The sequence below is a fragment of the Dreissena polymorpha genome, chromosome 1 (assembly GCF_020536995.1).
Source record: "Dreissena polymorpha isolate Duluth1 chromosome 1, UMN_Dpol_1.0, whole genome shotgun sequence".
In the NCBI taxonomy this organism is placed as follows: Eukaryota; Metazoa; Mollusca; class Bivalvia; order Myida; family Dreissenidae; genus Dreissena; species Dreissena polymorpha.
Genome location: NC_068355.1, coordinates 107,744,358 through 107,757,874, shown reverse-complemented (window position 1 = coordinate 107,757,874; position 13,517 = coordinate 107,744,358). Strand labels below are relative to the sequence as shown.

At 33.9% G+C, this 13,517-nt stretch overlaps 1 protein-coding gene across 1 annotated transcript; it reads right to left on the bottom strand.

The window, feature by feature from the left end:
* Nucleotides 1-2,075: 2,075 nt before the first annotated feature.
* Nucleotides 2,076-8,061, bottom strand: LOC127843523 (aromatic-L-amino-acid decarboxylase-like). Its single transcript, XM_052373230.1, has 13 exons — nt 7,668-8,061; nt 7,490-7,573; nt 6,253-6,366; nt 5,935-6,054; nt 5,688-5,822; nt 5,297-5,440; nt 4,864-4,930; nt 4,391-4,485; nt 3,999-4,066; nt 3,729-3,819; nt 3,475-3,573; nt 3,212-3,313; nt 2,076-2,599 (listed from the first exon to the last, which is right to left on the bottom strand). The coding sequence occupies exons 1-13, from the start codon at nt 7,782-7,784 to the stop codon at nt 2,270-2,272; spliced, it is 1,566 nt and encodes a 521-aa protein (XP_052229190.1). The 5' UTR covers nt 7,785-8,061; the 3' UTR covers nt 2,076-2,269.
* Nucleotides 8,062-13,517: the final 5,456 nt, after the last annotated feature.

Genomic DNA, 13,517 nt, shown 5'->3' with positions numbered 1-13,517 from the left:
ATCTGGAATTCTTGGCGTTCCTTTATCACGTTGCTTCGGTAAGAATGACGACATTTGGGCGATGTAAGTGATCTTACAGAACTCCGAACCCCGGTAAGAACCTCATAGATAAATCTTCCAGTATATATGTTGAAATGGTCGGTTTGCGATTGCGCCGTTCAGTGTGATACGAAAAGATCCCATCGAGTATTTGTGAAAGTTTAATGAAGATGTATTGTACGGTTTGTTGTTGTCAGTGGATCGATTTAAAAACGGTCATACAGACGAATAAATGACCGCGGACAACGTCTTAAACAGGGCCGTACCCAGGATTTTTTTACTGGGGGCCCAACCGGGGAGGGTTTGGGAGGGGTCCCCCCTCCATATATATATACTTTGTTTAATTTGGCACTTTGCAAGGTGAATGCTTATTAAAAAACGTATTTTGTGATATGAATTAATGGAATATAACAAGTAAATCCGCACATTTCGGAAGTCTTAAGCTTTAAACATTGGTGTGAATTCACAACAATATTAAAAGCTTTAGATTTCCGAAACTTACAGGTTTAAACTGACGATTATCCACATCAACTCTCGTATTGCTTCCACCATTTTTTTTTTGACAAATCAATAACCTCACAGGGTTTTTTTAATCTGATGTTTGGGGAAAGACCTTGCCATTTTCGAGGAAAAAAATTGCGCGAAACGCCTAATTTTGGGGGGAAATAATGAAAGTCTTAAATAATCAATTAAACATATTTTACTGTTTTCAAACAAATTTAAGGAAAGAGATAATTTAATTATACAATATTTTTCTACACTGGATCAGGTTAACTTATATAATGAGATCGATTTGTTGTTTCAATTTTCATTTTTTTACCAATGAGCCATTAATAGGTTGATATTACTCAATTCTCGGTACTCAATTATTTAAAATACTGAATTCTGCCAAATTCTTATCTGTTGCTCGGCAAATTTATGAATCTGTTTTTCTTTTAAACAAACATGTTAACTATCTCATCGTAGTCTTTTTCCGTGATTTCCTTTCAAAAATTATAAATACTCAGTTTTAATACCGTTGTCAGTGTTTTTGTTCCGGTTCAAATTCAGGGCCCTATTCTCAATGCAAAAAGTATATATTGGGACCTAAAAATTCCCAATAAAAGGTTAAAACAAACAAACAACAATTTAACTTTTAGAAGGGAAAAATACGTCTAGGGCCTTCTCAAAGAAGGAAAAAAACTTGCGTCGGCAATTATCAGACCATAGTCTACGAACTCCTGTAGCAGTTGCTTCCATTCGCTGCACGTATCAAAATACATGTTACATCAGCCATCGATAGATGAAGCATTCATGATCACAATGGGGGACTGATCGGGGATGTGTGTACAAGGCGATAAGAAAACATTGCCTAACGGCTTATCTCGATTGGCGAGCGTTAATCACCTTGTTTATCAGGGACAATAAAACATAGCTGCTCTTTTGTTTTGAGGGTAAGTGTACTGTGGGCCCTTGCACGAGAGAAAAAATTGCAGTGAGCCGATTATTTAAAAAAAATCATAGTTCGACAGCCAGCTGGGGGGCCCGGGCCCCTGGGCCCATGGCCTGGGTACGGGCCTGCTAAAGAACTGTGCCTTGATTTTCGTGGTTGACGAAGTGTACTTGTTGTGAGAAAAACGTTCTGATGAAAGAAGTAGAGAAATGTATAACACAGATGCAACACAGTCTCAATTGGACAAGTTCTGATCAGAAAGTTGTCTACGCTGACTAGAATGATTCGAACACGCTATCCAACATGGTGTTTCTTAATGAAGTTTTATTTACAAACGCTGTCGCATATCATCAGATAGTATCTAATTACATCAACGTCTTTGTGGTTAAATAACAACAAAATACTTATGTTTGAAGACAGGTCGCTTATAACAGACATTATTTCTTAATAAATGTACATACATTATATGATTCGAGTAAACTAACAAGGCGCATATACGAATCTCTCGTGTCATTCAAAAACGCATTTGATATAAGCGACAGATTGTCTGCGCCCATTTGCTGTAAGTAGCGGTATTGAGTTTATTGAGATCAATCGTGAGATGGTAACTTCAGAAGATTTAATGAGCGTTCATAAGTAAACATACTCGTAGTTGTGCATGAGTCAAAGACAAACAAATATCTTAACTATAAATGTGTATTTGCCAACATAATGAAAACTATAACGACATCTGCATACACAGTAAAAACAGATGTGCAACTATTACACATATAATAATTATCAACATGCGTGTCGATGTCAGCGTAATGGGCTGACATCGCCGATGTGGTTGCCATTCGTGCCGCTGGTCTCCTCGTCTTCATCACAGCTGCCGTGCAGGCGCAGGGGAGAAATGTCAATGTCAATAGTTGGTTTGTGCTTCCCCTCGATCACAAAATGCATGCTCATTACGCGGTCCGTAGCACGTTTGATCACCTCAAACGAGCGCCTGATGTCTTCTGACGTCGTCCTCTCAGCGCAGATTGCCAAGCGGAGGAAGTACAGATCTCGTACAATTGCTGGGATGATGTAGATTTTACCAGTAGCCATAATTTCCTCGAGAAGTTTCTCGCTTAGGATTGTATCGCCCTTTAACGAACAAACAGTTACATTCCGTTAGTATGTTAATTGAAATGGAAAACCTATACATCATCATCATCATCATCATCATCATCATCATCATCACCATCACCATCATCATCATCATCATCACCATCATCATCATCATCATAATCATCATAATCATCATCATCATCGTCATCATCATCATCATCAACAACAACAACAACATCATAATTATCAAAATCATCATCATCATCATCATCATCTACTTGATATTGATTAATATCTAAGCTGTAAACTGGTTAAATACCATAGTGTATTTGATATAAATAATACTAGTAAAATTATATTTATGTGCTCATAGGTGAATGAATATCGATTTTCTGCCGAAAACAAGCAATTTTCCTTTCAATGCGTTTCCACCATTTGTTTACATTTATATTGTTCCAACTGGCACTTCTCATGTTATTAAAAATGTCATAACGTCAAATTAATCACGTGATTTAATAAATACAAAATATAATTTTAGTGAGGATAATTTATTTGCTTATTATAACTGCTTAATTTAAATAATTGTTATTTTCATATGAACCACAGAAGAACAAAACCAAATAATTACTAATCAGATAATTAACTCACCTTCAATTTGAAACAAACAAGGCCCATGACTGTTTCCGCGACAACTTCAAATCTACCGTCATCGAGGATCAGCCTTTCAAATTCTTTGGCTAACTCGCAGTGCTGAAATCGATGAAAGTGAAACTCAAGTAACGCCGAAATGTGTATCAGAATTAACTATACGACATTTCAAAAGCCATTGCCGAACTTGCAAACACCATCAACCTTCAACAACGTATAATAATCATGGTTTTGAATTATTCATGTTTAGTGCTGGAACTTACACGTCTTATGTATTGTTGGATTCCTTCGACCCCATACGCCCTCAAGGTGAACCACAGCTTAAGCGAACGGAACCGTCTTCCCAATGGTATTTGCCAATGCTGCAAAAACACAAAGGAGGTAGCTTCAGATAAGATTGTGTGCAACGATATGATAAAAGTTCAGTAAATTTTCCCGGATGTTTTTGTTTATATTTTCCAAAACGAACGGCAATTATGCTAATGATTTTAGTATTTCATAGTAGTCCGGTATGTACCCTGTAGTCTGGAACTCTACCCTCGTTCTCGTGCCTCAGGTAGATGGGGTCTACGTTGAAGGCGTCAACTAGGTACGAACTGTTCTTGATCCTGACACGTGACAAGAGGATGTGTCAGAATGCGTGCATGTCATCAAACATGGTACATGAGAGGACAAGAATAACACAATAATTACGAAGATGTAAAATAGAAGTTATAATGAAAAAATAATTTGAAAGCCTCTATATCCATCATCCTGTATTATTATGGTGGAAATATAACAGTCTTACCACATGACGGAGCAGTCAAAAGCAATCAACATCCATTTATGGGGATTTGTACTTAAAGTCTCGGCGTACTGAAAAACAAAAGTACAGTGTCTTTGAAATAAGCTGTTTTATAAGACGATTCTAATGATGTACTGATAGTATCGGTAGCCTACACATTTTTAGCAAAATAGTATAATTACAATTTTGATAGTTTGTTTAAAACACATTTTATAAACCACAGAGTTGTCATCACACTCATTTCTTTCGGCAACGACTATAAATTGTTTACACGACATTGCATAAAAACGTACTTAATAATACAGAATGGTATATTATTATTTACGACTTTGAACACGCCGAATTACATAATTTTTATGCGCAAACAATTTCGTCACAATAACTTATGAACAAACCTCGATTCCTTTCATGTACTTTCTGAATTCCGGACACACGAAGGCACTTCCTGCGTACGCAGCGTCTACGTGGAGCCATATGCCGTGTTCCTTGCCTTAAATATGAATTCTAAATATAACAAGTATGTGTTGCCCCTGTATAATTTCTATAAAAACGTGTACATAAGTATGCGATATATATATTTGGTCATTTTTTATTAAAAAAATTATGTATCAAAAGTATTAGCTATATATCAAATAAATATTTAATAGGATGCAGGCGAGATTTTGGTCATACCTGTCTGAAGGCGGTCAACATTTACTGACACTGTATTTACTGTTGTCGATATTGAACAATACGCATATTGACATACAATATACTTGCACATATTGATAATCAATATTCTGATGTTATTTGATTGATTCAAGTACTTTCATAAGCTCTGCCTCGAAACAATGTGCAAAGTTATTTGGCTGCTGTATGTATAACCTACAGATTGGTCCCAGCGTCTCCAAGTCATCAAACGCACAGGTACCAGTTGTTCCTAGAGATGCACACAACTGAAACACATGCATGCTTTTCATCTAAATGTACTTTAACCCATTTATGCCTAGTGGACTCTCCCATCCTTCCAAATTGGATCAATTTATTTCAAAAATTAGGGATGTCTAGTATATTTATTTCTATATTTAGAATATTTCTAACAGAAATTCCGTTAAGCAAACAGCGCAGACCCTGATGAGACGCCGCATGATGCGGCGTCTCATCAGGGTCTACGCTGTTTGCCAAGGCCTTTTTTCTAGACGCTAGGCATAAATGGGTTAAACAAGTAATTATCTTTGTAATGTATAGCGTCAGTTCCAAATAGACATACAAGCAAATATGTTTAACAAATTGATGAAGAAATAATATATAAATACACATACAAAGAACGGAATAAATCCATTCTTTTTGTCTTCTTCTATGGCCTCTCTTAGGGTGACTCCGTTCAATGAAAACGTGTTGTCCGTTTGTAGTTTCACCATCCTCACAGCTCCCAGCATGCCACTTCGTGGGACAGACGAATTTGCCTTAAGAACAAAAAAGCAACCTTATTTATCTAAATGACAATTTGATGAACCGTTCTCTTGACCACAAAACGGTGGCAACACATTCAAAATTGAATGCTTGTTAAATTAATAATTTATTTCAGCAAATGGTCGTGAACAACTAATAAAATAGCTAGATAGGCTGACAAAAGTTGAATTAATTTGTTCAGCCGTCAACGCAAACAATAGGATAATAATGTTGTTTTGAATGTAAGGTCTCGCTATTCACCTGATCTGATGTGTATCCAACAAGTTTTGCTATAATTTCCATTTCATCCATATGCGGATTTTTTGCCTTTATTTGGTTCACAATCTTGTTTCTTGCTGCCAGCATACACAGAAACACGGTCTCGCTCGCTGTGGACTGAAATTGCCAAAATGAAACGTGCAAATTACAAAGTGATTATGGTTTGTATGTACAACTGTTCACAATATAGTGCTAAATGACAATACCCATAAGCGAATCTCGACAGTACCTGAATGACGCCACCACCGGGCCCGTGGTCAGAGTGCAGAAATTCCTTTGGCAAGCCAATCATCCTCCCCAACCAGTCCGTGGTTATTACTTCCAGTTCTGTGCAAGCAGGGCTTGTTGCCTAAATACATGGACCAAAAGTGCGTTAAATTGTTTATGGTTATTAAAAAAAACACCTGATTGGATGTAAAAAGCGTAACATTGGTGCAAAACATCAACCAATTGCCTATTTACTTATCGAAAAATGATTTAATAAATTACCTGTTCTCATCAACAAGTTGCGATAATTAGCAATACAAATTGAGTCCGCAAGTCTTACCCAGGAGAAGCCAATGCATCCAATTGCATCGGAGAGCATATCGCCAAGGATTGATGGAAATGAATTACCAGCCGCAAAGTATCCATGGAAATTTGGACTGTGCCAGTGAGTTATCTGGAAGAAGTTACAAACTAAAGTGGATGAAATGTGTATATCAATCACTTTAAAAACCGCCACTGTTCAAATTCAAAGAAATTGATATACACGTGGAGACTTTTCTAACGCAACACTTTTCAAACTTGAATATCTCAGTTATTAGTAAAGATTTTTATTTAAAATTTCATATGTGATCACTTGACTATATTATGTGCAAGATTACGATGCAATCATTCATCCGTGACAATCACGCGCTTTTGCACGTGGGTAGGTGTGGTTTCATCTTTTTGCACGTGCAAAGTGTGAAACGCGATATGATTCAAATTTTATTTCGATTTCTGCATTTTAGGTGGGTCGATACACCATGAAAAAATAAAATTAATTTTAAAATCAATATATCTCGTATTAAATTTCAGGAACGCAACAACGCAATCGGCATGTTGAAGGCTACCTTCCCCTCTTGCTGAAGCATCCGATCGTCATGAATGAATGATTTCATCGCTTGTTTGTACATATTGTAGTCAAATGATCACATGTACAATTTTAAATCAAAATATTTACTCATTACTGAGATATTAAAGTTTGAAAAATGCTGCGTTCGAAAAGTCATCAAGTGTAATACAGCGCGCTTTATAATTTCGATTAAATTTCAATTTCATCATTCTATGTGGTTTTTTTACACCAGGAAAACATACCATTAATTAGAAAAACAATATGACTTATATGAGCACAATGTTACAAGCCGGTCGGTCATTAAGACGTGTAAGTTAATGCGTTTTACATTTCACATTATAATTTTACGATGTACGATTTGCAAATTTTAGCTTTTAAATCATTTTTTAATTTGGTATGTTTGATATGTTATCGTTGATCATTTTCAATAAAATTTACTTGGATTATTAGATATGTGTTGAATTAGTCTGAGTCCAAAGTTCAACAAAGTCCGTTACAAAATAAGGGAGCTATATTCACTAGAATACGTGTTGTGTTAGAAAAGTCTCCAAGTGTACATTTTAAATTGATTGTTTTTCGTATAAACACTTATGTATGAATGTTTGTGATAGCATACAATTTTATGTATCAAAAGCTGGTTTTACTTGATCATTATTATTCAATTTGGTGATTCTAGCAAAACACTTACTCCCGGCATTATTATTTTTTCTATATCTTTCATAATATCAGAGAAGTTCTCCCCTTTCTGCGGTGCTTCGTCGGGCAAGAGTTCCTAAAATTAGTACAAAAACATTTAATTTGAAATTGTTTTAAAATGTATAAGTAAACATTACAGTAATTTCATGCGTACTTTGAAGATATAATACCTTCATATATCCTGGCTGTACGCCATGTACCACTGTTCGTTCTCGAATATTTTCAATATAGTCCGCAATATAATCCACCATTTCTCGGCCATACTTCCTAAACTCATTCACATCCATGGTCGAGTACCTTTATATCGTTACGCTAAGTTATAAAAAAATAGTTTATCATCAATTTGAAAAGCAACCAGAAGTATGTTTTTAATAGTAAATGCGGAAATAGCAGTGTTACTTATTCCAAATGTTTCCAACTCAACACTTTTTAGACCCCAATAAGTTTTTTGAAATTTAAACTAACTTAAATCTTTACGTATAAATAGTTTTAATCATATTCAGACGTTTATATCACTGAAGAATTCATGAATGACGACTGTGTTTGTATGCGGTTGAATACTTATATTCGTATTTAAATGTGCACATATGGAGACTATGGGAACTAACAGGCGGTATAATATCTCGGCCATAGAAATAAGATTGTTTCTAAACACTGGTACTGACTGTTATAGAACTCATATCGTGACAAAGCTCGTTCAATTTAAAATAATGTTGAAGATTTTATTTTAAAACATATTTTGTTAATTTAGATGCAGTTGTTGCTTATTTCGACGAAGGAATGCTGTAACAATGTAGAACCTTATGAACATTCGAAAATAGCGGTGTATGGTCGAATTAAATTTCACAAAAATTCATATACATGTACAAAAAACGAGTGAAAATATCATTATTTTTAAACGCGAATGAAATAAATTTTAACTCATTCACAGAAAGCATTGTATTTTGGCATGCCTTTTTATAATAGAATTGCGATAATAGGCAACATGTCAAAATCGAAGACATACTAATTGGAATTATTAGCAACATGGTAGTACAGAAGATTCATAATTATATAATGAGAAAGGGCACATGGTAAGTACATTTGGTTCATGCGAATGCAGCCTTATGCCGCACACAATCAGACAAGTTCGGAAGATAAGCGACACGTTTAATAGCATTATCATTAATGATGAATAATCTTTTGTATTGCATATATTTTCATATTGTTAATTATACTTGCATTCTCCGCTCATTAAAAGAAAATCTGAACTGAAATGCATGTAGATTCTGTTGTACTTAATATTAATTTCGTGCGTAAATCCTAAATACTAAACGTCGGCTCGTAAAAATTCTTCTTAAAACCAACCAATAACACTATGTTAATGCGTTTATAATTGTTTTGCATTGAATTGGTTCGCGTGATCGTATTGAAGTATTCTGTAAATATATTGCTTGTTTGATGGTTCAATATCTTTTGTAGACGGAGCATATTTCTTTCTTTTGAAGATGGAGCATATTTCTTTGTAATCCACAAAGAGTTTTTTTTCTTGCTCTCACCAGATTTGGTAGGATTTGGTTTTTTTGGTTTAAAAAGTAAATTATGAAAAGTAGTCTCTTTTTCTTTTATATTTTGAAAATAGTGTATAACTTTAAGTTCATGATAAAAATAAATTTCATAAATTTAAAAACTATAAAAACTAAAAATAACAACGGTAAAATTATTGTACCGCTTGCCTAGGCTACCATTGCGTGGTTGCTTATGAAGACATGGATTTGATCCAGCCATGCTGCTTCCAGTCAAACCTCTGCACAGAAGTTGATTTCCTTGTAAGCTGGTCGTTTTATGCCCACCCCCTCCCACACCAGCCGTATTGATTGATGCCTGATTGGTTGTGGTTCGTGCGATTCGCGCGAGGTATTTTTGCGGACGTTTTCAGTCCAGAGAATAATGCCAGGAAAAGCGCTCATTTGGGCTGGTCAATGACAACCATTTGTACAGGTACAGATAATGGCAAGATGCCCATTAATGTGTGCTGTGGTCAGCATCCCATCATGATTAGAGTAATTAAGGGGCCATTTTAGTTGATAAGAAGTTGGCTGGTATGCCAAAACTTCAATTCTGAGGCACCTTCTGCGTTTTTAGTATTTCACAGCTACACAGTGTTTTATTCACTACAAAATCCTGGAAGAACATGCAAAAATTGTTAGAAATCGAGATTTAATACCTTGTGCATAATAAACATTGCGAGGGAATTGTTTGAATTTTTTGCTTGGCAAAATTTATGTTAACTCCCGTAGATTAGTGTTATTTCAGTGTTAACTTTGACTAAAATATCTCAAAATGTGACATTTTAGCATGATAAGCAAAACAATGCACACTGTGAGCTTTATTACTGCATTAATCTGTGAATAAACTTGTGTGACATTGTTTTTTCTGGATATTTTGTTTTGTTTTTATTGCAAACGATACATTTTGAAATTAATAATGTAGCAAAATGTCTCAAATGTCACGACTCCAGTATATATTATTCATACATGTACCTATTTTTTATCAATTCTGAATTTTGAAATATTCCATGTATTTTAAATATCTTGAAATTATATATTTTACTGTATTTTAATTAACTTATCAGTCTAAACATATATCATGAAAACATGCAAAACTGTTTATTAGAATACATGGTTAAACAGTTCTTGGAAGCAACTTGAAACCACACCAGCCCTGTGCAGTTTTATGGCAGTTTTATGGCCCCTAATTACCCTAACATACTGAGAGACTGACCACAGCCCACGAGTGGCCCATTAGCACAATTGTAAATATGCTTCAGCCAAGCCAGCCTGAATGAGTCCTTTTCGTGGCATAATTCTCTAGACTGTGTTTGCGTTAGTGTATTGGTTGGGCCGTTTTAGACGTGCGTTTGGTTTGTGGTTGGTTCTGGAATACGTATAATGTTTCTTTTACCTCTCAGACTTAAATACTCAATTCCTGCATTGACCGTTTCGGGGCGTTGATCCCAGTTTTGACAAGTGTTTGTTTATAGTTGTGTTATATTATGAGGATGGTAGAAACAGAGGTTTCACTCCTGTGTCTGAAGTTTCAGAGCTCGCGATTTTGAATATAAGAACAGTTTTATTTGTGCAGTGTGGATGCAGTTTTATCTTCCTTTGCTTATTTACTGAGAACGGTACTCTCAAATTTTGTCTAAATGAACTTAGTTAGTTAGTTAGTTAGTTTTTTTGTGTATACATGTCAAGCATTTTACAGTTCAATATAATCAATGCATTGCAATATCGTAACATGTTAAGTACAAATACAAATACTACGATATAGCTAACATTGTAACTTCAAGTGTAAATGGTGCCTTTTATCACAGATCTAACTAATATAACGACATGATGTATACACAGGATAACCCGTAAAGCCTAGACATGTAAACATTGATAAGCTTATTTCCAACGGGGTCCCTGGAATTTGTTAAACAGGTCTTATAAGTGACTATAAATATGTAGTTTGTTTCAGTTCTTAAGATAAAAACGACATGATCTTTAAATTATTTTTTTTATTTATTAAAAAGAGTGAGACTTTAAAACATTTACATGATAATACACAGACTCATACAAATTAGCATAAAAATAAGCAATTTCATAAAATAAAACAAATCTAAAAGTAAAAATACATGCAATTCTCGTCTTCCTTCATTTCATTCAATAGATGTTTCTTAACAAGTTTCTTAAAAGTAAATTTCGATTTGATGGACTTTATATTATCAGGTAATGAATTCCAATCCTTAATACCATTGTAGTAAGATGAAGAATTAGTAAAGCCATCAACTTGAGGTACATAAAAAATTAATCTTGATCTATTCCCATATTGATGGACATTTGTTCATTTGACAAAATTGTCTTTATTGTAGAAAATCTTATGGGTATGGTTAAGTCGAAGTTGCTTGTATCTTTGCTCAATGTTAAAAAAAAACAAGATCTTCAAACTTCGATACACCAAGTGATGTTCTACTATGGGAATTGTTAATAAAACGATCCATTTTATTTTGGACTAATTGTAGCTTTTTTATTCAATATAATACATACAATGTATACATGTATATGATCATACAACATAGTGATTGTACAAAGCAATAAAGTTCAGACATGTTATACAAGATATGCTAATATATATATATATATATTTTTTAGAGAGAAAAGAAAAGAACAACAGAAGAATAGTTATGAAAAATGATGAGTTGTATAAAGTCGGAAGAAAGCATACTGGACTTGTGTGTTTTGTTGTATATTCACAATGATCTTGTAAGGTTGAAAAAATATTTTAGAAAGATAAACTAACATTCGATTGAAATGTATATAAGTGGACAAAACATTATGAGAATTTAATCCGATTCCATTTTTGTTCAAAGATTTGTAATGTGTCATTACTGAGGGCTATTTCTTTCTCAATCTGGATTTTTAGTTTAAGACTATGGACAAAACAATTAAAATTTGGTACTTGTTTTTTGTATTTCATGTTAAAGATAAAATATTTTATCAATATAAGAATAAAATTCACAATATAATTACAGTCTATTGATTTCAATGAGTTAATTCCGAAACTTACATTTATGAGAGATAGTTTAACGTTTAGTTGCTGTTGTTCAAGAAAAGATGCTAATGATTCCAAATAGGCTGGATGTGTTTGCACTCCCAAAAAGGATGTTCTATAGTTTCAATGTTTTCACCGCAGAAATCACACAGATTTGAGTTAGATAATTTGCATTTAAAAAGATATTTATTTGAAGCTATAATTCTATGGATGTATTTATATTGAAAATTTCTCAGTGTGCTTTCAATAGTTGGTTTATATGGCATGGTAAATATGTCTTTCTAATTAAGTTCATGTTCTCCGAAAAGGACTTGCCATTTATTTTGGATTTTGGAGTTTTCTGTAGGGTTTTTAATTTGTAGTGTGTAAAATATTTTATTTGCTTTGTTTTTTCTTCCAAGTATGTTTTCTACGAATTATGTTTGAGTACATGGTGTATTATTTGTATTGATTTCAGATTTAATATGTATGGGTATGCTTTTGATAAGTGTGTAGTACTTCAGAAAATTATTTGAAGGTATTCCGTATATGTAGCATATATCATCAAAAGAGTAGAAATCCTTAATTCTGTAGTCATATAATTGGTCGACATATTTAATGCTTCGTTCAAACCAATCTTTAAAGAAAAACGTCTTATTGTTTGAAGTTATGTCTTTATTGTTCCATAAAATTGTTTTGCTGTTGGCTTTGGTTTCTAGGTTATGAGTGACATCACTCCATGCTGATAGAACATCAGACAGAAATATGTTTTCGTTTGCAATTTTATGTAAGATAGTATTGCTGATGTTACATTCAAAGAGTAAGGAGTCACCATATTTTTTTAGGATTTTCTGGTAGAATAATTTTCATTTACTCCTATTGGTATTATCTAGGTATCTTTTAACCCAGCTGCATTTAATTGCATTCAAGAATGAGTCAATGTTAGTTAATTGGATACCTCCATTTTCTACAGATTGAATTAACTGAGTTCGTTTTATTTTATCAGGCTTACCGTCCCATATGAAATTAAATATTGCTGATTATATATCGTTAATAATATCATTTGGTGGATTTGGGAGAACTGTTAATACATAAATTAATTTAGGAAGTGCAAACGTTTTTAATGCTGTGTTTTCCGATTAGTGTAAGTTTACGGTGATGCCATGATTTTAAGCAGTTTTTAAAATTCAGTAATTTAGGTAGTATGTTTTTAAGAACTGTATCCTTTTCATTATTTGTGAAAGTAATTCCTAGCGTTGTGGCTTCATCGGATGTCCAATTAAATTTCATTTCTCTCTTAAGGCGTAAATTTAAACGTCTGTTTTCTTTATATGACTGCTGCACACTATTACAAAATGGAGGTAAACATAAATTACTAAGTGCACTTTGCTCTCTTTCTGTTTCTTCGTTGGCGCATATTGATAAGGAATGTAAACTTATTTTACTTCAATCTGACCCTCTATATG

Excerpts from the sequence above, each read along its gene's own strand:
- LOC127843523 (XM_052373230.1), bottom strand. The coding sequence starts at position 7,784 with ATGGATGTGAATGAGTTTAGGAAGTATGGCCGAGAAATGGTGGATTAT. Across the intron at positions 7,574-7,667 it reads TACAGCCAGGATATATGAAG|GAACTCTTGCCCGACGAAGC; the intron begins GTATTATATCTT and ends TACTAATTTTAG. Across the intron at positions 3,314-3,474 it reads TCCAACAATACATAAGACGT|CACTGCGAGTTAGCCAAAGA; the intron begins GTAAGTTCCAGC and ends CATCGATTTCAG.